Source organism: Nicotiana attenuata, unplaced genomic scaffold, assembly GCF_001879085.1.
Source record: "Nicotiana attenuata strain UT unplaced genomic scaffold, NIATTr2, whole genome shotgun sequence".
NCBI lineage: Eukaryota > Viridiplantae > Streptophyta > Magnoliopsida > Solanales > Solanaceae > Nicotiana > Nicotiana attenuata.
In genome coordinates this window covers 131,360-158,444 of record NW_017670420.1, presented here as the reverse complement: position 1 = coordinate 158,444, position 27,085 = coordinate 131,360, and the positions used below count along the sequence as shown (strand labels likewise).

General features: G+C 40.4%; 1 protein-coding gene across 1 annotated transcript; it reads right to left on the bottom strand.

Moving 5' to 3' along the window:
• Window positions 1–23,163: 23,163 nt before the first annotated feature.
• Window positions 23,164–25,091, bottom strand: LOC109239182 (zinc finger CCHC domain-containing protein 10-like). Its single transcript, XM_019405707.1, has 2 exons — window positions 24,980–25,091; window positions 23,164–24,359 (listed from the first exon to the last, which is right to left on the bottom strand). Exon 2 carries the CDS (start codon window positions 24,283–24,285, stop codon window positions 23,488–23,490), a length of 798 nt encoding a protein of 265 aa, XP_019261252.1. The 5' UTR covers window positions 24,286–24,359; window positions 24,980–25,091; the 3' UTR covers window positions 23,164–23,487.
• Between the last annotated feature and the right edge of the window lie 1,994 nt (window positions 25,092–27,085).

The window sequence follows — 27,085 nt, the reverse complement described above, 5'->3', positions numbered from 1 at the left end:
ATCCAGCCATCACTTCCACTAATAGGGACACTATCGTATATATAAGTCCAAAAGCACGTGCTCACACAATCAACACATCAATGCTCAAGATACAAGCAAAGCCCGGCCTCAAGTCCTCCATACTGGCCAAACATCAACACACAGAAATCACATCTCGCCCCTCAATTCGGGAAATCACAAGCCAACAATGCACAGCTGATACCGAGTGCTCATGTGCGCATACGAATGCGTGGAAGGAGTTCAAAGAGTTACATTTCAAGCTGAATCAATGTCGCACGATAAGAATTCAAGAATGTGGGATTTCAAAAGGTTCTACAGCCTCCCGAGGATAAGTACAGACGTCTCCGTACCGATCCGCGAGACTCTACTAAACCTGCTCATGGCTCGCGAGACCTATGTAACCTAGGCTCTGATACCAACTTGTCACGACCCTAAAATGGACCCGGTCGTGATGGCGCCTATCGTGAAACTAGGCCAGTCGACACAAATCCCGAGCCAACCAAATATTTCATATTAAGACATTTAGAGTCAATAATTAACTAACAAATCCATAATATAAGTCAAAGTAGACAATGCGGAACAAAACACAGCCCGACATCGGGGTGTCATCAGTCATGAGCAACTACAACTCGTCTAGGAATAAGATAAAGACAACATAGTCTGATAGAAATGCTAATACAAGACTAAGTGAGATAGGAAGGAGAAGCACTAGGCTGCAAACGCCAAGCAGCTACCTAGTCAACTCCGAGGATCAGCTGGTAAGCAATATAAACACTTGTTATCGCGATCCAAAGCTCCTAGATCTGCACACGAGGTGCAGGGAGTAATATGAGCACGCCAACTCAATAAGTAATAAAAGTAAAGGCAGCTGAGCAGTAAGAAAACACGCAAACCACAGCATAATGCTACAGCAAAACAGTATAAGTCTAGAACAATGCAATAAAGTAGTAAAACTCGTAAAACACATCAGTTCAGGAAAACCTTTTATAACACCTTTCAATAGTTTTAAATGAGTGATGAAAGTAGTGAGTAAAAGTATAGAAATATAAAATTAGCCCCTCGGGAAAAACATGCACGATAACCGCCCCTCGGCAAAAATATCAATAGAACCAGCCCCTCAGGCTATCTCACAATCACTCGTATCAGCCCCTTGGGCAATAACATGGAACAACAACAGCCCCTCGGGCAATATCACATCTCACACTGGGTACCCGCGCTCACTGGGGGTGTACAAACTCCGGGAGGGGCTCCTTACAGCCAAAGCGCTATAACAAGCCATCTTGTGCCAAAATCAAACAAGCCCTCGGCCTCATAACAATCACGAGCCACCTCGTGGCATAATAAATTAGGCCCTCAGCCTCTCATATATCACAAATTAGTGTAACACGCTGCGGCGCGCAGCCCGATCCCATAACATCCTCACAACACAGGCCCTCGGCCTCACTAAGTCAGAACTCACTCAAGCCCCTCGGGTTGAGTGTAAAACAAGTACTCAGCTCAAAATATCATTTATGAAATCAGGAGGTGTGAATAAAATCGAGTTATGAAAACAGTAAGAACATAGCATGATTGAGTGTAAATATTAAACCGAAAATAGTGAGGAAAATAGTAGTAAAAGCCCCTGAGGGTCCAAACAATCGGCACAAGGCCTAGACACGTATTTAGCCCCAAACACAATAATACTTTCCAAAATATAACAATATTTTGGTGCATGACCCCATGCCCGTCACCTAGTGTGTGTCACCTCAAAATAGCATAACGATGTGAAATCCGGGGTTTCATACCCTCAGGACAACATTTACAATCATTATTTACCTCAATCCGGTCCAAATTCTAGCCCGCGATGCCCTTGCCTCTCGAATCGGCCTCCGAATGCTCCAAATCTAACCAAAATAGATTCATACCATCAAAAATATGCTAAGGGAATAAAGCCCATTCGAAAATAACCAATTTACACAAAAAATTTGGAAATTGGCAAAACCCGACCCCCGGGCCCACATCTCGGAATCCGATAAAAACCACAAAACTGGAAAACCCATTTGTTCACGAGTCTACCCATATCAAATTCACCAAAATCCGACATCAAATGGCTATCCAAATCCCCAAAATCAACTCTCCAAACCATCCTCCATTTTCTCTAATTTTCACCCCAAATTCCCAAATTAAATGATAAGAATCAAGACATAATTATGAGATTTAACCAAATTTGAGTGAAGAACGCTTACCCCAATCAATCCTCTGAAAATCCCTTCAAAAATCGCCTCAATCTGAGCTCCATAGCTCCAAAAATTGCAAAAATGGCCGAAATCCTCGAAATAGAGTACTTTATAATCTGCCCATGCATTTACCCTATGCTATCGCGCATAAACTAATGCGATAGCGAAGCACAAAATTTTCCATCCCTTCTTTTACCCTAAGCGATCGCGGCCATTTTCCAGTGATCGCGTAGAACAAATTTTTCCAACAGCCTTCTCCAACTCTTCCGGATAGCTTCTAGTATAATGGTCATAAATTTTTGTACCAAACTCCAAATTACAAATAGTTTAACTTTCTTAAAACTAGACATCAGGGGCTACAACTTTTATTTTTGGATCATCTTCAAATTCCTTATAGACTGTGAGTTATAAGCTTCCAAAGTCGGGTCAGTGCAGCAGAGATTTTACTCTATGCGATCGCGGGAAGACTTAAGCGATCGCAGAGCACAACTCCATTTTTCCAAATTTTCTCTATGCCAATGCGGTTAGATCTATGCTAATGCACTGTACACCCCTGAAGCCAAAAACCAGCAACTAGAAATGGCCTAGAAATGGTCCGAAACCACCCCGAAACTCACCCGAGGCCCTCGGTACCTCAACCAAACATGCCAACACATCCCATAACATCATTCAAACTTGTTCCAACCTTTGGTACGCTCCAAACAACATCAAAACATCGAATCTCCCTCGGATTCAAGCCTAAGAATTCCAAAACTTCCGAATTCAGAATTCGATCAAAAAGTCTATCAAACCTCGTCCGATGACCTAAAATTTTGCACACACGTCACAAATGACACAACGGACCTACTCCAATTTCTGGAATTCCATTCCGACCCCGATATCAAAATTTCCACTACCGATCGGAAAATGCCAAATTTTCAATTTCGCCAATTCAAGCCTAAATCTACCACGAACCTCCAAAATACATTTCGGACGCGCTCCCAAGTCAAAATCACCTGATGGAGCTAACCAAATCATAAAAATCCAAATCCGAGATCGAATACTAAAAAGTCAAAACCTGGTCAAACCTTTCAAATTTAAAGCTTCAAACTGAGAATTGTTCTTCCAAATCTAATCCGATTATCCTGAAAACCAAAACCGATGATTTACATAAGTCATAGTACAGCATACGGGGCTAGTCATGCCCGAGAACTGGCGAGCGAAATGCAAAAGCTCAAAACGACCGGCCGGGTCGTTATAGTATAACTCTTAATGCACCAATATAGTAAAAGGTTGAGTATGAAACTCAACGAATAGCGACATGATTAGCAATTAAAATAAGGGTAAGATGTATATTATGGAGACTGCCATGCATTGTATTAAAAAGAGTGATAGACAATTCGAAGAGTTCAAATACTTGAAAATAATTAACACAAATATTATTGAATTTGGTGTTTCGTTCTGACAGTTGTCATGATATGTGTTGTATCCTATACAGCATAAGTTGAAATTTTTTGGATATCGACGAAATGACGTGATAATTGTAAAAGTATAATTTTGGCTAAGTGGGGGATCCTACTATTATTTATTGTGTTTATCGGGCATGGGGGATCACAGTTAGGACCGAAGGATAGTTGCAAATTTGTTATGGTTTTTAATGTTGACATTTAAGTGAACTTGTGCTTGGTTTCGTCATATTTAGTACTCCTAATGTGCCATACGTGGTGATGATTCTAGTGAGGAAACTATGTTTTTGGATATAGTATACAGAGAAGGTGTGATATTTATTCAGGAAGGGACACCTTAGTCGTTTTACTAGTGAAAGTTATTATGTGCATGGACTGATTGGTATCGTGCAATGTGATGAACAATTGTCAGGTAAAGGATATTAGATATTTTGTTTCTTAGGGTCTTGGAATAATATGGAAGGATATTCACGATTGCCATAGGCAAGGTAGTTTCTTATACGAAAGTTTTACATGTAACAACCCAACTGGTCGTTTTGCTTTGTAGATCCTCGTTCCCCTAACTAAGACTTTCCATATTTGCTTTTACTATTTTATGACTTACGGGGATGGTTGGTTCGAGTTTGGAAGTATTCGGGTTGAAATTAAAACACTTAGTTCCTTAATAGTAACCTAAGATAGCCAAGTTTGACTTGAGTCAACATTTTTAGCAAACAACCTCGGAATCAGAATTTCATGGTTCCAATAGGTTTGTATGATGATTTTTAACTTGGGCGTATCTTCGGACCGAGTTTCGGGTGACCTGGGAGCGTTTCAGCGCTTAATGTTGAAAGTTGGTCCATTAAAGGTTTTCAAGTTCCTTAAATTTGGTTTGAAGTACACTTTGGTGCAATCGAGGTCCATTTGGCATCCCGAGCCTAGAAATAGGTCTGTATGGCGGTTTATGAATTGTGCGTAAAATATTGGCGTCATTCCGAGTTGTTTAACTATGTTTCGACGCGTTCAGAGTTGGTTCAAATGAGTTTGAAGCTTAGAAGTTGATCAATGAGGTTTTGAGGTGCCATTCTTGATTCCGGTGTTGTTTTATGTGTTTTGAGGTTTTGATTAAGTCCGCAAAGTATTTATGGACTTAATGGTGCATTTGGACGGGGTCCCGGTGGCTCAGGTGTGTTTCGGACCGCCCGGAGCATGTTTGAACTTGGCTGAAAACTGCTGGTGTGTTGGTGTGCTTCGCGATCACAAAGATGGTCCTGTGATCGCGAAGAAGGAAATTGGAGGGGCAGCTGATTGCTCTTGGCGAACGCAAAAAGGGTCCACGATTGCGAAGGTTGGCCTGGCAGTGCTTTGTGAACGTAGAGGCCCAACCGCGATCGTGAAGGAGGAAATGAAGGAGCTGGGCAGGGAGGCCTTTGGCCTACGCGAACGCGACCTAGGGACCGCGAATGCGGAAGGCTGGGTAGTGATGTATCGCGAACGCGACCACCGGGTCGCCAACGTAAGTGGCAGATTTTTGCCTTCACGATCGCAAGACATTTTCCGCGATCGCGAAGAAGGAACCACTGGGCACACTTGAATATATTACGGGACTTAGTCTCATTTCTCTCATTTTTCAATTGGTCTTGGACGAATTTGATAGCATTTTGTGGTGGATTTTCATCAACATCAAGAGGTAAATGACCCATATCGATTGTTGAGCTAAATACACGGATTATGGGTAGATTTAACATGAAATTAAGTGAAAATTTGTGGAATTTTGTTAGAACTTAGGGTTTGGTAAAAATGAGATTTGACCACGAAATTGATTATGGAATTGGGAATAAATTATATTTGAGTTCGTAAGGTCATGGGTACATTTATTTTCGAAAATTTTTGGAATGAACGTGGGCCCGTGGGTGATTTTTACGGACTTCCCCGATTTTGTTGGGAAATTAGCTTAATAGCTAAATTATTAGCTTTTGAGCATATATTTATTAGCTTATATGACTTTTGATTAATTTCGGAGTCCATGGCGTCGCTTGAGGAGTTCTTGTTGCTCCCAAACGCACACGCAAGTATACATGGTCGTACAAATAATAAAGTGATAAATCGAGTGTCAAACCCATAGAGACTTGTGTTAACTACCCACTAGTTTCACAAAGATTATTATTCTGTTGTGTTAATCAGATTTCAAAAGTGTAATTATACTAAGCAATAATTCTAGCAGGCAACTAATTAATCAAGCATCAAAATAGTTGTTGTGTATTCAGTAGAGACGAATATTCCAGGGTTGTGACCGATTCATCAATCCTGTTGCGTTCTAATTAACTCTCACTTTCATACAATTCACTCATGGTTGCTAACTAATCGAATAATTGCTCTCGTAGTATTCTCCTGAATTACTACTCGCCTATTCAAAATAGATTAACGCCTATATTCATATGGTATCAATCTATTGAGAACGCATTAAGATTATGATATTCAATATGGTGACTAGGTATATTCCTATCATAACCACAAATCCGCCCCCACTCAGAGTTAAAATCATGCCCTCTTCAGTTCTTCTCTAATCTAGACGTAGCTTTCCCAAGTATAGCATAAATAGTAAATAGAATCTAACTGTTGGCCAGACAATTAAGCAATTAATCACAGAGTGGAAGAAATAACCATATATTAGCAAATTGTAATCGAGGTTAAGTCAAGGTCAAATAACAAATTCATGTCTAAATCACAACCCCAGAACTATGGGTTTTTGCCACTCATGATATATCAAAAAAATTCACAAGTATTGTATAATTGAGAATACAAAGAAAAGATGAAGAAAACTGAGATACCCTTGCTCCCGAATGTTCCTCGTGTGTATATTTTCCTCAAAGGGGCATCTCCCCTCACAAAATAGGCTTAGGCTTGCTTATATACGAGTTGGGGTCTTGGGCTGAAATAACCTTGTCCCGGGCGAACTAGGAGAACTTTCCTATCTCTAGCGCCTAGGGTAGCATGGGGCGCTAGCCCTGGCGCTGGAACTTTTTAGCATTCTGCCTTCTGCGCCACAGGTAGTTCCCCATGCTAGCCTAGGCGCTACTCTGTGGTATTTTTTCCATTTCGCTCCTTTTTGCCTCCAATCTCACACCTTCATCCCATATTGTCTCTGGATGATTCCTACACATAAAAATACCACGAATTAGCATAAATCAATACATTTCACATCCAAAATCTACGAAACATAAGTAAAATGCGAGGCGATATGAATATAAATGTACATACTTTAAGATAAATGTCAACACCTCACACTTAGACTCTTGCTCCCCCTCGAGCAATTGGACTATCAATTACACCCCAACAACGTACACATCTCAACTTGAGAAGAGCAATTCAATTTTTGAATCATACACTCTACCCTTGACTATGATCGATACCAGCAATCAATCATGAACATACAAATTTCACATTCTCCCCATTTTAAACATGCCCAAGTAAAAACATTTCAATTCAACGAATTCAAACAACCTATCAGTAATCACCTTACCTCAAGAGCCGACTCGTTAGCACTAAGCACCCTCAACCCGCGCACTCACCCAACAAGAGAAGTTAATACATTGCCAATCCGTCATGAGATCATGTGCCCTCACCAACAAACGAAAGAGTGAATACAGAATAGTCCACATATTCAAGTATGACTGTGAACATAAATTAAGGATATCACACAATTTGAACAAAAGTCACTCACTCATGTGCATCTCGTGGTCATACCATAAGCTTGCATGTAATGTACATCTCTACTAATCTAAACTAGCCAAGTCTAGGATCAATTAGGACTTTATGGGTTGTAATGTAGGCTAAGGGACATGTAGGATGCATTTAGGGATAGTGACTAACCCTCCTAAGCACTTTAATACACTACATTAAAAAATCAAGCACATATTCTTCTCAATCAATTCACTCGCCACAAACCATATACAACATAGCCCTTTTTTCAATTAAGCACTTCTATATTCCCACTAGCACGAATTAGTAAGATTAGGAGGTGGGTGTTTTTCTACATTATTTGAATTATTTTTTCTTTTCTTGAAATTTTTCTTTTTCTCTTTTTACTTTCTTCTACACACACTCCATACATTAAGGTTCATCGGCTAGTGGCCTTTTTTCACAACTTATAGTGCACCTTAAGGGCCAATCTCTCACCTTACTACTTTTAGTGACTAAGCGTCTTCGGAGGTAAGGGTTCAACAAGCTCAAATTAAGAATAAAATAGGGATACGGCTAGTAATGTGGGATCCAAAGAAAAAGGTCTATAGCCTCAAAGGGCTAGCAACGGGAATTTTTTTATTTGTAACTGACAAGCACATCTATGATCAAGCAAGAAACGCTTACGTCATCTCCTAGACTAGCACAACTTGATGATTTCGCTTCGATTAACACACGGGGAAAGTTCTAGACTACATAGGATAGCACAGAATATCACCAATCCTCACACACACATTGCACATGACTCAATCAAGACGGTTCTGTTCAACTCTCAAGTCAAGCAAGCACATATAGTTGAGTAATTTTCTAGCAATATTGCACTAGGTGATATATAAGTCAAACAACTGAGAAAAGACGTCACAGAGTAGGCTATTTATTTTACTCAAGCATCATAATTCAAATCAAATGTACGGGAAGACATAGCGCATGTCATTTCCTAATGTACCAACACTAAACATGTCAATAGGTACCTCAGAGTAACTCAGTTTTCTTCCTATCCTACTCTTAAAAAAAATTACCCGGTTCAAGCGACACCATTGGAAAAGAACCGGCGGCCAAAGAAAAACCAAGGGATGCTACCTAACTATCCTAAAAAGAATTGGAGTGTTTTTAATCAGACTTTTAATCCCTCAAGAAAATTGTCCAAAAGATCCATCGTAGGGAAAAGTCTGAGCTTTTTCTGATTTTTTTTTTCTTAGACTATGTCTACTACGGATTTCTAAAAGAAAAACTCATAAAAAGAAACAGATTTATACAATTTACATCATAGAAAGTAGTTTCCCCACCCCACACTTAGCTTATGCATAGTCCCCAATGCATGTAAAATTTAAAGCAAAGTAAGGTGTAAAGAAGAACTCCCTACTAGTCGTACCCATGCGGGTCATACTTGGATCCTTCATCCTCAGAATGTCCCCCAGCCACAGCTCCAGGATCATCATCATCATCCGCTCCTAGTGGCACCAAAGCCATTAGCCCCGTGACGTCAACGTCAAGATCATCCTCATCGTCTGAGTCTTTGTATGTGTTCTTATCCTCTGACGGGTAAACGGGATTGTCAGGTGTAATTCCCAACATTTTTTTCGAAGAACTGGACATATCATTGCGTAGATGCACACGCTCCTCATCCGGCATTCCCAACTTGCTCATTATCACATTCAAGGAGCTATAGAGATATCTGTTGAAGTTTTTGTCTCTCTCATTCCGAGCCGCCTGGATCAGCTGGGACGTAGACTCCAACAAGGAGGTAATGTCCATCAACCCTTTGGACCCTCCACAACCTCATCATAATCGTGGTATTCAGGTACCTCCTAGGAAAGCATGTACTATGTTAACAAGTTTCCAAAGAAGAACCTCTTGATTTTTTGCCCAAATCGTGTGTGGGCCATCTCTTCTAACATGATCTCGCCCACACTGATGGGTCGCCCAGTCATCAGGAAAAATATCAAACACACTCGGGCTCAAGTGCATTCACTATTGTGCTCAATCGGCATCAGTTTGGCCTGCACGAAGTTTTGCCACACCTTGGCAGTCTTGTTGAAGTCGAAGTGGATCATATCAAGATGGGCATCACCCTTAGTTCTTGTCCACTTTGCATTAGAATCGACGCAACATAGAGTGTGACGTATAGCCTGGTAGCTTGGGCATTTAACAAACTTTTGCACCTTCATGAGTTAGGGCAGTCAACTCCGAAGAATTTGCATAAGGAGTCCCTATCCAGCGGCACTTCTTTTCCTCAGACCCACAAAATGAATAGGTCTCTATTCCAATTTGCATAGAGTTCCCTCACCATGCTCAAATTTGCATGTCTCGGTCACTCTAGGAACTTATCCATCTTCATTTCTCTCAACCGTCCTAGCACATCCGAGAAGTTCTTCTCTAGAATTTTCACGTTTATTCCCATTTCCGAGACGTACCTCCCATACGGCTCAAAGCTATGATACCACTTGATGGTGTCCTCTCGAACCAGATCCAAATGGGGCCTTGGACCCGATGGTGCTCTCCTCGATCCGTTAGCAACTTTCTTCCCTTTAGCTTGCCGTGATGACCCTTCCCCTTGCTTGTGCTTTTTAGGGGCGGGAGCAGCGGTTGAGGACTTCCCCACTCCGTTGCCCTTGTTCGCACTATCACGAGACATATCAACCTACAACACAATAATCATGAATGTGATAATGAATCAAGAAATACGCCTAAGGTTATCGTGAGAGTCAAAGATGACCCCACACTTAAAACCAAAGGCTCTATGTAATATACCTACAATATTGGTTTAAAGCGCACAAGTGTTGCACCACAAGGTGATGGGTACTCAAGACTTCCCTATGCCATACAATTATAATTCACTAACTATGCCACACAAATCAAATAGTCGAACATGGCGAAGTGACTTAGCCTTGATGCAAGCAAGTAACACATGGTCCTCAATCTCTACAATTAATACAGTACACTAGTTAAATCTAACAACGTGATACAACATACATAATACACAATACATGGTGTGGGTGGCATGTGAACATTAAATACAAGCTTCGGGTTATTTAAAACCAGCCCCAAACACCCCACACTTAGCCCGACATCATATATAACTACACTCGGCTACTTCACCGATGCACAATTTGCTCTTTCAAGTATTGCATGAAACACATGGTGGGCATTAAGTGTGTGCAACTCAATTCAACAATGGTGGAGTGGCCCCCCCAAATTTTAACGAAGTAGAGGGACACAACCAATTTCATTGCACAATAGGCCACCCACCATAGAAAAGAGTTTTATGAAACCACTAACGGAGGAATTAGGGTTCGGGCGTTTGGAAGGGGGGATGGGTAGTGTAATCTACAAAATAAAAGAAAAAGTGAGAAGGGGAACATACCTGGGAGGGGTTGTAGATGAATGCAAGAGAAAAAAAACAAGAAGTTAAGAGGAAGAGAGAGAGATGCGTATGGGAGAGAGAGAGAGAGAGAGATAGAGAGAGAGCGGTGAAGAACGGGGGGAGAGAGAGCTTAGGGGGTTAGAGTTTTTTTTTTTGAGTGGGAATGGGTTGGGTGATTGGGTATGGGTTATTATGTGAGAGCAAATGAGTACATGTGTCGGGTTTTAAGGGTAGTGAATTTAAATAATAAACAAAAAAGAGAAATAAAAATTAAAATACTTACCTCCCACCCCCCAGCCTAGTGCATCGCGCTAGGCCTGGCGCTGAGGGGAAATTCGTTTCAGTTTTTTGCGCCCCAGGTAGCGCTGGGTGCTGGTTTTGCCATTTTTTGATTATTTTTGTAATGAAATCCCCTATCCCCCGAGCACTTAATATATCCATTTTACACATTTCACACCATTCTATTATGATTTCTATGCCTACAAAGAAAACAAAAACTCTAGTCTACTCTAACTAAAAAAATCTCAAAAGCGAAGCTATGAGAGCAATAAACGTTGGGTTGCCTCCCAACAAGCGTCTGACTTTGCAGCCCAATCCTTCCTATTCACACTCACAGTTGTCTCTAATATCTGCTTTATTTCTTTGTTGGACACCTCAGCTTGTCCACTTGTTTGCGGATGATATGTCGTGGCAACTCTGTGGCGGACCCCATATCTGGCTAGAAGGTTATTCAACAACCGATTGCAGAAATATGTCCCTTCATCACTAATCGAGGCACGTGGAGTCCCAAACCTCGAGAATATATTTTTCTCTACAAAAGCAGCTACTACTTTGGAATCATTGGTTGGCAATGCGATCGCCTCTACCCATTTTCACACGTAGTCAACCGCTAGCAAGATATATTTGTTTCCTCTAGACAATGGGAACGGTCCCATGAAGTCTATCCCCCACACATCAAAAATCTCTAATTCCAGGATGTTATTCAAAGGCATCTCAAGCATCTTTGTGATTGTTCCTGTTCTCTGACATTGGTCACACTTCTTAACAATTGCATGGGCATCCTTGAACAATGTTGACCAATAGAACCCAGACTGTAGCACCTTTGCACCTGTCCCATTGCCTCCATGATGGCCCCCATAACATGAGGCATGGCAATCATACAACATTAAATTCACCTCCTTTTCAGGAATGCATCTCCTCATCAACTGATCAGCACATAGTTTGTACAGGAATGGCTCATATTAGTAGTAGAAGTTCACATCATGTAGAAACCTCTTCCTAGGTTCGGATTCAATTTCAGGAGGTAGTAACTCACTCACAATATAATTCACATAATCCGCGTACTATGGGGGAGGGTCATGGATGATGGCAAAAAGTTGCTCATCAGGAAATGCCTCCTTAATTTGTCCACCTTCCTCCACGTCCTCGTGATTTTCCAGCCTTGATAGATGGTCAGCTACTTGGTTTTCTGTGCCATTCCAATCTTGTATCTCTACATCAAATTCCTGCAATAACAAACCCAGCGCATCAATCTAGCCTTGGATTTCTTTTTTGTGAATAAATACCTGATTGTTGCATGTTCGGTATGGACTATAACTTTAGTTTCCACCATGTATGCCGGAAATTTCTCAAAGACCCACACAACGGCCACCAACTCCTTTTCAGTGTTGGTGTAATTCAATTGTGCATCACCAAGAGTCTTACTCGCATAGTACGTGGAGTAAAACATATTGTCCTTCCTCTGGCCTAGCACTGCCCCATTAGCATGGTCACTTGCAACGCACATAAGTTCAAATGGTATGGACCAATCCGGTGCCACAATAATGGGGGCAGCCATCAACTTCTCCTTGAGCTCCTCGAATGCCACCAGGCAGGCTTCATCAAAATTGAAAGTCACATCCTTTTCAAGCAACCTGCACAATGGAGTAGCAATTTTTGAAAAATCTTTAATAAAGCATCTATAGAACCCTGCGTGTCCCAAGAAATTTCGGACACCCTTCACAGAGATGGGTGGAGGTAATTTTGCAACCGCCTCCACCTTCGCCTTATCAACTTCAATGCCACTCCTTGACACACTATGTTCCAACATGATGCCTTCTTGCACCATAAAATGACATTTTTCCCATTTTAGTACCAAATTTGTTTCTTTACAACGGGCCAACACCTTGCCAAAATTCTTCAAACAGTCATCATCAGAAGAACCAAAGACTGAAAAATTATCCATGAAGACTTCTACAAAAAATTTCACCATATCAGTGAAAATGGCGATCATGCACCTCTAGAAATTGGCCGGTGCATTACAAAGACCAAATGGCATACGCTTGAAAGCAAAAGTACCATAAGGACATGTGAAAATGGTGTTCTCTTGATCCTCTAGACATATGACAATCTGGTTATACCCCGAATAACCATCAAGGAAGCAATAATATTCATGCCCAGCCAATCTGTCCAACATCTTGTCAATGAATGGAAGTGGGAAGTGGTCCTTGCATGTTGCTTTGTTGAGCCTTCTGTAGTCAATGCAAACTCTCCACCCCGTCACGATGTGAGTAGGAATTAACACATTTTTCTCATTCTCTATAACAGTCATCACCCCCCCCCCCTTTTTAAGGTACACATTGCACTGGGCTCACCCAATTGCTGTCAGAAATAGGGAAGATGATACATGCATCAAGCCACTTAATTACTTCCTTATTCATGACCTCTTTCATAATAGGACTTAATATCCTTTGTTGCTCAACACTAGGGCAGTTTCCATCTTCCAGAAAGATTTTATGCATGCAAAGTGATTGACTAATTCTTTTGATATAAGCAATTGTCCAACCAATAGATTTTTTATGCTCACGAAGCACTCTGAGCAGCTTTTTTTCTTGCACATCGGTCAAGCTAGATAAGACAATCGCTGGCAATGTTTTAGAGTTCTCCAAGTAAGCATAGCGCAGGTGTGTTGGAAGAGGCTTGAGCTCTAGCTTTGGAGCTTCTTCAATAGATGGTTTAGGAGGATCAGAGTAACAAGTCTACCCAACTCCTCAAATCTCCCAAGCCCATGGACATACTTGCAAGACATGTTAAGTACTTGCTCAATTTCTTCCATCATCTCATCTTCATTGTCTTCTTCATCCCCCATCAAAACTCGTTCAAGAGGATCTATTGTGATGACCCTAAAGGTCATCACTTGATTTACGAGTTAATTCTGTGTTTCGAGGCCTTAAAAGCCTCCTTTTATCTCACCTCAATTTGCATGCGTGGTCCGGGCGTATATCCGCAACGCTTCTATGTGAAAATTTGATAAAAATGCTAATTTGGCCTTTAAAATTTAATTTAAGTTGACTTCGGTTAACATTTTGGGTAAACGGACCCCGACCCGTGATTTGACGGTCCCGAAGGGTCCGTAGAAAAATATGGGACTTGGGCGTATGCCCGGAATTGAATTTCGAGGTCTCAAGCCCAAGAAATAAATTTTTGAAGAAAATTGTTTGATTAAAATTTTAAGAGTTTTTGGAAACTTAAATGTGTTTGAATTTGATGGTAACGGGCCCGTATTTTGGTTCCGGAGCCCGGTACAGGTCGTATATAGTATTTAAGTTGTGCCTGCAAAATTTGGTAAGAAACGGACTTCATATGATGTAAATCGGACCCTCGGTTGTGAAATTTGGAACTTAAGAGTTCTTGGGATTTTCCTTAATTTTGATGCTAAATTCATAGTTACTGATGTTATTTTGATGATTTGATTGCACGAGCAAGTCCGTATGATATTTTTACACTTGCGTGCATGTTTTGTTTGGAGCCCCGAGGGCTCGGGTGAGTTTTGAATAAGCCACGGAGTTAAATTGGACTTAGGAAAACTGTTGTGTGTTGCAGGTCTGCAGGCTTCGCAATTGCGAAGCCTGGCTCGCAATTGCGAGCTCGCATTTGCGACTAACCATCGCATATGCGATGACTGGGCAGGGGGTGACCTTCGCATTTGCGAAGCCCCAGCCGCATTTGCGACTCCAACAGTGTTCGCATTTGCGAACGGTTGTTCGCATTTGCGAGGTTGACAGGGCAAGCCTTACTTCGCAATTGCGAAGCCTTGGCCGCAATTTCGAGTTCGCATTTGCGAACATATCATCGCAAATGCAATATCTGCGCCTGTGTAAATCATAACTTAGCCGAAAATTCTTCATTTTTCAAACTCCCTCAAGCCCTAAGCTCTCTTGGGCGATTTTCTAGAGAAAAGTTCTTCCCCAAATCAATTGTAAGTCATTTCTAACTCATTTTCTTTAATCTATAACATCTTTTCACATGATTTCAACTCAAAATCAAGGGTTTTCATGGGGGAAATGGGTGTTTTGGGTAAAACTTAGGATTTTCAAATTTTGGGATTTTGATCTAGATTTTGATGTCGGATTGGAATAATATTGGTATAAATGAACTCGTGAGAGTATGAGGATTCTGAATTTTTAAATTTTACCCGATTCCGAGACGTGGGCCCGGGGGGCATTTTGGTCATTTTTCCTAATTTCGCGTATTAGCTTAGAATTAATTAGTTGAATTAGTTACTTGAAGTGTTATTTACATCATGCAATTACTTTGAATAGACTTGGACCATTTGGAGTCGAGTACTCGTGGCAAGAGCATGGTTTCGAGTTGATTTTGAGCCGGTTCGAGGTAAGTGGCTTGCCTAACCTTGTGTGGGGGAACTCCTCTTAGGATTTGGTATTGTTGATATTTGAAATGCCTTGTACGTGAGGTGATGAGTGCTTACTTGTGCTAATTGTTGAAAATCTATTTTCATTAAGTAACTATAATTATGATTCCTTTTCCTGTTTATACTGCTTGTAATTTAAGCATGTTGTTAGCCTAGAGAAGCATGTTTAATTGACTTAATTGCTTTACTTGCTCAACCTACCTTATTTGGATTATGTCCAGCGTGTTAGGTTAGAAATACTTGTTTTACCTTGGTATGAAATTTGGAATTGAGTTGAGTATTCTTCGTGTTGCTGCTGTGTGTTTACTTTGGAACTACGGGACGGTATCCCTGGAGATCCCCCCTGCCTATTTACTTTGGGACTACGGATTGGTATTCCGGGAGCTCCCCCTACACTTTTATATTAGAACTACGGGACTGCACCCGGTAGATTCCTCCAGTACTTGGTATTTACATTTGGGACTACGGATCGGGATTCCGGTAGATCCCCGCGCACTATGAGTTGGACTACGGGACGGTATCCCGGGAGATCCACTAGATATTTATATTTGGGACTACAGGACGGTATCCTGGGAGATCCCCGGTTGTTATCTCTGTGTTAGCTGTACTCTTTTCCGTGAATTCTTCTATTTCTGTTATAGTTTTTGTTATTCTTATTATCCCGTGTTATTTCGTATTGTTAGTATTTAATTATATTGTCGTATTCTATACTGTTTTACCCTATTTTTCAGCTATAATCAGTAGGGCCCTGACCTTCCTCGTCACTACTCGACCAAGGTTAGGCTTGGCACATACTGAGTACCGATGTGGTGTACCCATGCCCTTTCTGTGCATGTTTTTTTCATGTGCAGATCCAGGTACTTCGACTTAGCCCTACTACCCTTGAGGCGGGGTGATCCATCAGAGACTTCAAGGTATGTCTGCCGCATCCGCAGACTGAGGAGTCCCTTTCCATTCTCTCTCATAGTATTAGCCCTTTTGTATTTACTTGTGTTTAGACACTCTGGAGTTAGAACACTGTAGTTATTCCACAGCTTGTGATTTCATGAGATTCCGGGTTTTGGGAAATGTAGTTTCATTTTGAGAGTTTGTATTGTACATGCCGAGTGGCATCTTAAAAGCTTCGGTTGTTATTTCTGCAGTTTTGGCTAGTTTTATTCTGTTGTTTCTTTTTCCGCAATTTGTTAGGCTTACCTAGTCGTAGAGACTAGGTGACGTCACGATAGTTCACGGAGGGCGAACTGGGGTCGTGACATCTATGGGGCACATATAAGGCACCAATGTAGTCACATCACTTTCCACCACAGAAATCATGGATAACTCTTCATAGTGGGATAGCAATCTGAGTGCTTTATACACATTGAATACCTCCACTCGATCACCCACTCTCATTGTCATCTTTCCTTCACATACATCAATAATAGCTCGACCCGTGGCTAAGAATGGACGCCCCAAAATAAATGGGACTTCCTGATTAGGCTTATAGTCCAAGATAATGAAATCAACAGGGAATATGAAAGAACCCATTTGAACTAACACATCTTCAATCACTCCTTCTGGATGAGCAAGGGAGCGATCAGCCAAGTGTAAAAACATCGTGGTTGGGCGCGGCTCACCCAACCCCAATTGTCTGAAAATAGATAGCGGCATCAAATTGATGCTCGCCCAAAGATCACATAAAGCTCGCCCAGCTGCGTGCTTACCAATCGAGATTTGGATAATGAAACTACCTGGATCCTTCAATTTCTGAGGTAGCTTGCTTTGAATTCTTGAGCTACATTCTTGAGTGAGTGCCACAGTCTCGAACTCTGCCAACCTTCTCTTATTTTCCACTATGTCTTTGATGTATTTGGCATATTTGGACACTTTTTGCAGGATGTCTACTAGCGGAATATTTATTTGCACCTGCTTCAAAATATCAAGAAACTTTTTATAAGCAGCATTATCCTTCACTTTCTGCGATCTCTGAGGGAACGGAGATGGTGGTCTTGCAACTAATGGTGGGGGTTGCTTTGCCACCGCCTCTTCAACTGGCTTCTCTGACTCCTTTGCTTTTTCTGATTCTGCTTCTATGGTGGTCGGTTTCTCATTAAAGGTCAGTTGCTTTCTCTTTTTCTATGGGACTTCTTCTAACTGTCTCTCATTCCTCAGTGACACATCATTAATAGATGCCTTAGGATTAGCCTCAGTATCGCTTGGAAGAGCTCCAACTGGTAGAGTATTTTGGGCACTGGCAAGTTGCCCCATTTGTCTCTCCAAATTTCGAATAGCTACAGAGTAGGCTGCTGCCTGGGCCTGTTGATTAGCCATCTATTTCTTTAGCATCTCCTCAATATGACTCGTCGGGTTTATAGGTTGTTTAGCCTGTGGTGGTCTATATTGTTGTTAGAAGCTTGTGGCCTATACTGATTTTGAGCACCTTTGTTTCCACCCCAAGAGAAGTTTGGGTGGTTCCTCCAGTTAGGATTGTAAGTTTTCCTATACTGGTTTGTCTGGCCCCTATTTGCATTACCTACAAAACAATCAGACTCTGGATTAGCTGGGCATAAGTCGCTCATGTGACCCTCTCCACATACTTCACAAAATATTTGAACATGTTGCACTAACTGAGATTGTTGCTTGTTAATAACCAGGGTCATCTTATTGACTTGGTTGGCCAAGTGGAAACATGCGCTGATAATGCAGAAACAGTGTCTAAATCGAGGACCCCCACAGATTTTTGCACTATGTGTCTACCAATCTCTCCTTTCCGATCAGGATTGCTTTTGGAGAATTTATTCGATAAGGCATAAATTTCATCTAAGCTTTTCTCCAACACTTGACCTCCCACTGCAGCGTCCACCATAATTTTTGTCTATGGATGGAGCTCTTCTATGAAAGTGTGAGCTAACACTTTATTTGTCTGGTTGTGATGAGGACAATCTCCGAGCAACCCCTTGAATCTTTCCCAAGCTGAATATAGAGACTCCCCTGATCTCTGTTTGAAGGCGACTATCTCACTTCTGATCTTTGCAGTTTTGCCTGAAGGAAAGAACCGTGCCAAAAATTTCCTCGCCAGATCATTCCATGATGTAATAGAATTAGCTAGTTCCGCCTTCAACCACCGCTTTGCTTCACCCAACAGAGAAGACGGGAACAGTGTGAGCCTCACATAGTCTGCAGTGACTTCGTTAGTGATAAGTATCTCTAATCTCCAAGAAATGCAGGATGTGTTGTTGTGGATCCTCATGCGGAAGACCCATAAACTGCCCATTCGCATGTAGTAACTGGATCATGCTCTGTTTTAGCTCAAAGTGCTCACTGATTCTGGGCTTCACAATGTTGGAGGTGATATTAGAAATGCTTGGCATCGCCACCTCCTGAACAACCATATGTTGCTCCTCTACCATGTTCACAGGTAATTGAACAAGTGCCTGAAGATTATCTGTGTCCCTTGCTTTCCTCAACCTCCTGTGAAATGTTCTCTCAGGTTCAGGATTAAATCCTTGAAGTCTATCCTGGCTTCTGACACTTCGCATTCAATCAAAGTTCCTGAGAGCAGAGCAACCAATAAGAAACGTTAGACTTGACGAAATAAACAACTAAAGTAAAAGCTAGAAAGTAGTCAATATTCAAGTCGCCGGAAATGGCGCCAAAAACTTGTTGCTCCCAACGTACACGCAAGTATACGTAGTCGTACAAGTAATAAAGTGATAAATCAAGTGTCGAACAACAGAGACTTGTGTTAACTACCCACTAGTTTCACCAAGATTATTATTCAGTCGAGTCAATCATAGTTCAAAAGTGTAATTATACTAAGCAATAATTCTAACAAGTAACTAATTAATCAAGCAGCAAAATAGTTGTTGTGTATTCAATAGAGACGAATATTCCAGGGTTGTGATCGATTCACCATTCCTATTGCGTTCTAATTAACTCTCCCTTTCATACAATTCACTCACGGTTGCTAATTAATCGAATAATTGCTCTCGTAGTATTCTCTCGAATTGCTACTCACCTATTCAAAATAGATTAACACCTAAATTCCTATGGAATCATACTATTAAGAACGCATTAAGATTATGATATTCAATTAAGCATGGTGACTAAGTATATTCCTATCCTAACCACAAATCCGTCCCACGCTCAGAGTTAAGATCATGCCCTCTTCAATTCTTCTCTAATCTAGACGTATCTTTCACAAACATAGCATAGATAGTAAATAGAACCTAACTGTTGGCCAGACAATTAAGCAATTAATCACATAATTGAAGAAACAACCATATATTAGCAAATTGTAATCAAGGTTAAGTCAACGTCAAACAACAATATTCATGGCTAAATCACAACCCCAGAACTTGGGTTTTATCCACTCATGATAATATCAAAACAAATTCACAAGTGTTGAATAATTGAGAATACTAAGAAAAGATGAAGAAAATCGAGATATCCTTGCTCCTGGATGTTCCTCGTGTGTATATTTGCCTCAAATTGGCATCTCCCCTCACAAAATAGGCTTAGGCTTGCTTTTATACGAGTTGGGGAGGAGGGGTCTTGGGCCGAAATAACCTTGTGCCGGACGAACTAGGAGAACTTTCCCATACCAGTGCCCAGGATAGCATGGGGTGCTAGCCCTGGAGCTGGAACTTTTTAGCATTTTGCCTTCTGCGCCACAGGTAGTGCCCCACACTAGCTTGGGCGCTACTCAGTGGCATTTTTCCCCTTTCGCTCTTTTTTGCCTCCAATATCGCACCTTCATCCCATATTGTCTTCGGATGATTTCTACACATAATTATACCACGAATTAGCACAAATCATTACATTTCACATAAAAAATCTACAAAATATGAGTAAAATGTGGGGCGATATGCATATAAATATACATACTTTAAGCTAAATATCAGTTCTAGTGAGATAAAGGAGCCAAATTGAGGACATGGAATTGTGGTAAGTTTCTTGCCAAATCTTGTAAGAGGGAATTTATCCCTTTAGGTGGATCAATTGTTTGTGTCCTACTTGTTGTGGGAGCTATGTACGCACGAGATGACTAGAGTCTGTACGTAGCTATATTCATGTTATGTCTGGGTAGACTTAGATTCACATCATGCCTTAATTGTGCTATTTGTATCTATCCTGTGTATTGAACTAATTGATTATGACTAAGATTGAGGATTAGAATAAAGATACTGATTTAGCCTCTTAGTTTGAAAAAATTGGGAAATATTTGATGAACCATAATCCGTGACTTCTCGACTCACATGTACTTCCGCGAACGAGGTAAATTTCTCTACTCTTATGGGATCAAGTCGTTCGCCTCGGTAGTGTATTAAACTACTCTTATGGGTTCGGTCCATTCGCCTCAGCAGTATGGTAACACTATTCTTATGGGATCGGGTCGTTCGCCTCGATAGTACCGAGGACAACTATTCCTATGGGATCGAGTTGTTTGCCTCTGCAGCTTCGTGCTTAATACATGAGACGTGATTTAGTTTGGTAACAATTGAGTTAGTTCCTTTAAGGCCGATTATGACATTTTTAGTGATTTGATATAGATTCATGTGGGGAATCACTATAACTATTTTTATCCGTTTCGTTGCTACTTGTTGTACATTCTCCATGTCTACTTTATGTATTTCTATTACTGTTTGACCACTGATAAGTGTTAGGTCGACCCCTCGTCACTACTTCTTCGAGGTTAGACTAGATATTTAGTGAGTACACATTATTTTACGTACACACGGTACACTTCTGTACTGAATGTGAAGGTACTGAGATAGGTACTACCAGCAATCACACGGGCGCATAGCCGCACTTCTACGGAGGCTTAGTGGTGAGCTGCATGCCTTACTTCGATCTGCAAAACCGGAGGCTCCCTTTACCTTGTTTATTTTTTCTGTCTATTACCCTTCAGACAGTAGTGTATCAGTTTTAATAATCTCTTTCTAAATTTTGAAAATAATTTAACTTAAACTTCTATTTCTACTCTCAATGGGAAACTTTCACAGCATTACAAACACTATGGCATGTGTAACATCACAAGTTTCAAAATAATTATAAGCACAAAGATGTTATAGTTTATTTAAGGCCACAAGTTTTTAAAGTCTATTTCTTTCTTTCTGACTAGTTAAATAGGTTCACATAAATTAAAATAGAGGGGAAATAATTTTTATACGTTGGTGGTCGGCATAATTGGATAAGCACATGCAGGGGCGACAAACGGGCGGGTCGGGTTGGATATGAACCAATCGAAAATAGATAATGAATATCCATATTATCCATCGCTTCTTGAATATAATCACTTCTGGAGAGTTTCTAGTCTCCCAAACTTTAGGAACCCCCTTTTTTAGGATTTACAACTGTAAAAGTAAAAACCATTAATTATCCGTTGGTTATCTATTTTCTAAGTGGATAATATGCTTCTTATCCATATTTGACCGTTTTTAAAAAGTTCATCATGCAACCAATATTTTAATGAATAAAATAGGTGAATAACTGTTTTCTTTTAACCATTTTGCCACCACTAAGTACATGCTAAAACAGGTTAAACTATATTAACATTAAAAAAAACTGTGTAGGTTACATAACTCCAAGAAGAGCTTATAACTTCCCAAATTACACGCTACATAGAAAATAGCAGAATGCAAAAATGAAAACCGAAAAAAAGAAAGCAGCAAATTCACGGGAAACTTGTAAACAATTTTATGTTTGCACATGCTAGCAGTACTTATTCAAAAGCGAACAGAAGACATATCATTGACTGCAATAGAAATACAGAATCCACCATCGCAAATGGTGTCTATAATCCTCACTTTTCTGGATAAGAAGTTTTGACATAAAAGGGAAGGGAGTGCTTGATCCAAGGGATAAAAGAGTATTGTGCTCCTGAAAAACTATTACTGACTAGTGGCAAAGAAAATAAATTCAAGGGAACTGCCCAGTAAAATTGTGTCCAGGCCTAATTTTGCAACTAAACACAAGATACGACACAATATCAGCAAATAAATTACCCTAGTCACTGCTACTGGGCATGACTATAGCTAGGCATAACCTCAATCTTCACAGATGTAATTAGATCATAGGATTGCTTAGTAGGCAAGAGTTACTAAGAGGACCAGCATCGAGCGCCTGATGAGTCAGTCATCTGGAACTGCATGGTAATTCCTCTTCTCAGCTCACAAGAAATTAAGTCATCAACAGCACTAACCATGACCCGAGACCGGCAAATGCATACCAATTGTCAGACAGACAACAGAATACGGATAACAATAAAAAGGAAGGTCTTCGGACGGCCCAACAATCAAATATCTACTCCCCTAAACATAAAATTGTCCCAAAAGTAAAAAAGAAGAAAACAGGCGAAAAGATGAGATAACCAATTAGTTGACTCGACAGATGGAGGGAAAGCCCTCCAACTCAAGTACGACATCAAAGTTGATCGTATTCACTATTAAACTATCAGTCAAGGTCAACAATATAAGAGTTAAAATCTGTCCTATGGAGGAATCTTTACTTGGATCAACGGCAATTGACTAGTTTTTCCCTTCAAGGAACAAGACAAGTACTAGGAAACCAGGTCATAAGTTCAAGAGACTTCCTCCAATTGGCTGGCTCAAGTTATGCAAGACATAGCAGCAACTAACCAACTGCAAAATCATCAAATGCTACAGACAATTTCTCTTGGCAAGTCCAACTAATTCCCGGTAAGGTCAAAGCCACATGGTACAAGTTTAACATTGAAGTCCAACTCCAGAAAAGGACAACTCTGCGAAAGTTAAATAAGTAGGACAATTTCAAGCAGGCAAGGGACAAGAAAGAAAGTCAAATACGAGCTGGGAAATGAGTAAGCCAGCAACATGGAAAAAAAGAAAATACAAGAGACAACTCTTGCCGCGCTGAATTCTACATCCACAAGATAAGCTTACAGTAAAATCATATTCGTTTGAAAGAGCAAATCCTAGTTATCTTAGGTGCATTGCTCAAAAGCTCTTTTATCACATGAGAACAGAAATATCAATATTTTCAAGGTTAAAGAACCCGATACCACACATCTGATTACTCATATTGTTCAATGCTTCACCGCTTTCTGGTATGCCTCCTGCTGCTCTTCTTACGGCTAGTTCGCTCTTCAGAATCAGACCCGGAATCTGAATATGAATCAGAAGACTCAGAGGTTGAGCTGTATTTCCGGTGTCTTCTCTTCTGCTGCTTCTTCTTCTTCTTCTTCCTCTTCCTCCTCCTCTCTTCCTCTGAATCAGTTGAAGAACTATAACTTGATTCACTTTCCCCAGAAGAATCATCAGACCTTGTCACTGATGACGCCTCACTGTCAGATTCAAACACTGAAGCCTCACTATCACTCCCCGACTCTGTATCCGACTTATGCTTCCTCTTACTCTTCTTTACAGATTTTTCACTCTTCCTCTCCTTCTCAATATCTGGGTTTTCTAGATCATAAGAAATTGATACTTTCATCCTGAGTTTTGGATTTTTCAGCTGCTGTGTACGAGACGGTCGTGATATGTAAACCCTCTCATTCTTGCACTCATAAGTCCAGTGCCCTGACTGGAAACATTTCTGACATTGAGAAGCTGCAGAAAGGGTAGAACCTGAAGCCTTGAGGTCTTTCCTTTCACCCAATCTCACCTGTTTCTCAGTACTCATCAAATACATCTGCCTCTTTGCTTCTTTTCTTTCCTGCCATCGACTGGGTCCTTCTTCTTTCTGGCCATATGCATTGACATTTCTAGCAGCAGCGGCGGCGGCACGCTCAGCCTGAGCACGACTCAAACCCTTTGCAGCTGACAATGCTGCAACCTTAATCCTTTCTGCTGCATCCTGAGCACCACTTTCCTCATTCTTGGAGGATGCCATGATATTGGCACTCAACAAAGAAGAGTCCCCTCTTCGAGTTAACCTTAATCTCTACCAGTACCCTGGACAGAAAACTAGAGAACAGCACAAAGAGTTAAGGTTAGTAAAAAGTCGATACAATTTATACTCTTCCAAGTACAGTGCATCCCCAAGTAAAAATCAAAGATAATGCCTCAATCCCAAGCTAGTTGGTGTCAGCTATATAATTCATAGCATCTACTCAGCCCCATTTCATTCCAAAACCCAATAAAACCAGAGTCTAGTATTCTTTTCAATTACGGGTCTAAGCTAACAGAATTCCTAATTAAGGGAGGTATTTGTGTACTTCAAAATCAATCGATGTTGAATGCTTGCTTAGATATTCTAGTAGGTTAATTAGTTAATTAAAGGATATGCATCCTACACATCAAAGGAAGAGATACTATTCTATATTTGACAACGTTATTCCTTTTTCCCCCTTTTTCCCTAATTCAGAAAAAGATTACAAAAGCACAAAAAGAAAGATTGATACATGGGAAACAGATAATAATTGGAAAATTATATTATAAAAGATCGCAAAGAAGAAAAATACGAATCTGAGCAGGCTTTCTCAATCCAATTCGACAAAGTAGAAATTATCCAAAAATCAGCATAAGAAAGGTACTAGGGCTTCTGCCCATTCGCGAAATCTGGGGGGAGGGAGAGAGATACTTACAACTTGGTTTCGATGTAGAGGAACAGATGTTGCTACGCAAAAACAGGTTCAATGAGTTGAGCGTCAAAATTGCAAGGGTTATAACATATAGTAACTTACTTTGCCGACTTCGGATTAGGTGGATGGGTTTATCCTATTCAAGTATACTTGCCCGATTTCGTAATGAATGTGGGCTTTTGTGATTTTGAACCCATGGGCCCAACGTTCAAGATGCCTCATTTGTTTGGAGGTCTTAATCTCAATTATTTAGATGGCTGAATAAATTCACAGGCCCTTAAATTTGTTCCTATTTTTTATTTAGACACTTAAACTAATGTTTGTACCTATTGAGTACTTGAACTTGAGCAAAATTGTACCTATCAGACACAACTTGCTGACTTGGCACATCCGTGTCTTTCACCCAAAACTGAGCGCGTTTGCTTAAAAAAGTATGAAGTTTTTATCGGTAAATTAAATTTCTAGCTATCTCCGTTAAATGTGCTTTTTTCCGTCATCTTCTTCGACTCATTTTCCTCTTCTTCTCTCTGAATAGATTTTTGTTTGCTCAAAAGTTATCATGTGCTTTATGAGTGCAAAACAATACAAATAAGTTACGGGAAAATCATAGCAAATCGTAATAATCCATCGGACCAAGCGAAGAACATGAAAATAAGTACTCAAGGTTAGGGGAAGAAATCTTAACAGCTTTTACTGATAATATTGGTTTGGTTTGCCTCTCCATGAAGAGGTTCAGAGCCTTACAATGGTGTCTTCTCTTCCCGTAAGATGGGTATATTTTTCTCTTCTCTCTCTCTTTTGTCAATAGTGGTGAAGAAGCAGCCCCCTTTCTAGGGCTTCCACTCTTAGTATTTATAGATGTGAGCTTCGTGAGTTGGCAATAAATGGTCGTGGTCACGCTGAGGTTTCGTCCCCATGGGGGAATGACTGGGCCGTGCCCTCGTAAATTAAATCGGACAAGAGTCAAATCTTGTTATGAATAAGTGGTCATACCACTTATTAATTATAGATTAGCTCAAGACGAGATTGACTCCGTTAATTACCGTGAGATCGGATTCTGACCCATACAATTTCCTCTCCTTACTTATTCTACAAAAAGGGTTAAACACCACTCCTCACCATCATTTTATTCAGACACCATTCACGTAATTAAGTTATTCGTTTAGCCTATGTATAATCAAACTTTTAAAATCTTACTTTCTTAAATACAAAGCTTTTTAGAACCAAAAAAAAAACTACGAACAAAATGGTGAGTATTTGTGATAGGAAGAAGAAGAAAGGGATAAATATGGGATCTGAATGTTTCAGCAATTTGTAGACTCAAATTGCAATGAGAATGATCCCCCAAAAACACCCTTTTTCCAAAGATGATTCAGTCGAGACTGAATATGACAACAATGATAATTCATTAATTTGCTGACGAGGCAACTTTTCAGTTAACGGGGATCCAAGTTTAATCTCAGTTTTGAAGTATTTGTTTGTGTCGGTGTCAGTGAGATGGTAATTTGGTAACAAAGAAAACGTAATTCCGGTGGGTATTGTCTCTTTTTTTAGCCGGAATTCTTCTGTTTCCGGTTACTATTTCCCTTATCTCTCTCCAATTTTTGACTTTTTTCTTTTTTGACGTGGCTTTTTTTTAAATTTTTTTTTAATATTGGTCATATTTTCTGCAAACCTCAAGTGGTACTCACGCGTTGAACTTAGTTTAGGATTATAAAATATGTGTTCAATTGACACAGATTAAGCATACATAAAGTGCTCAATAGGTACAAGCATTAGTTTAAGTGTTTAAATGAAAAATTGGGACAAGTTTAAAGGGCTGGATATGTATTTAGCCTATTTAGATCTAGCCTATTAAATGCATTTTTTTATCTTAATCTTAATTATTCAGGAACCTCTCAAAAAACTGTTATAAACTCGATGATGGTTATCACCTTCCTGAAGTCGTAAAGCTCTAGATCAAAAGAGTAATTCAGTCGATACAGAGGTGTGCTTAAAGTTTTGGGGGGGAGGGGGAGGGGTTGTCCCTATTGGGCAGGGACCTTCCCCATAAGGCCCACCGTCGGGGCATAAGCGCCTTCTTGCTACCCATATGCGAGGCATCGTCTT

What these genes read in the sequence shown, in the direction of transcription:
- LOC109239182 (XM_019405707.1), bottom strand. Translation starts at nt 24,285, where the DNA reads ATGGCATCCTCCAAGAATGAGGAAAGTGGTGCTCAGGATGCAGCAGAA.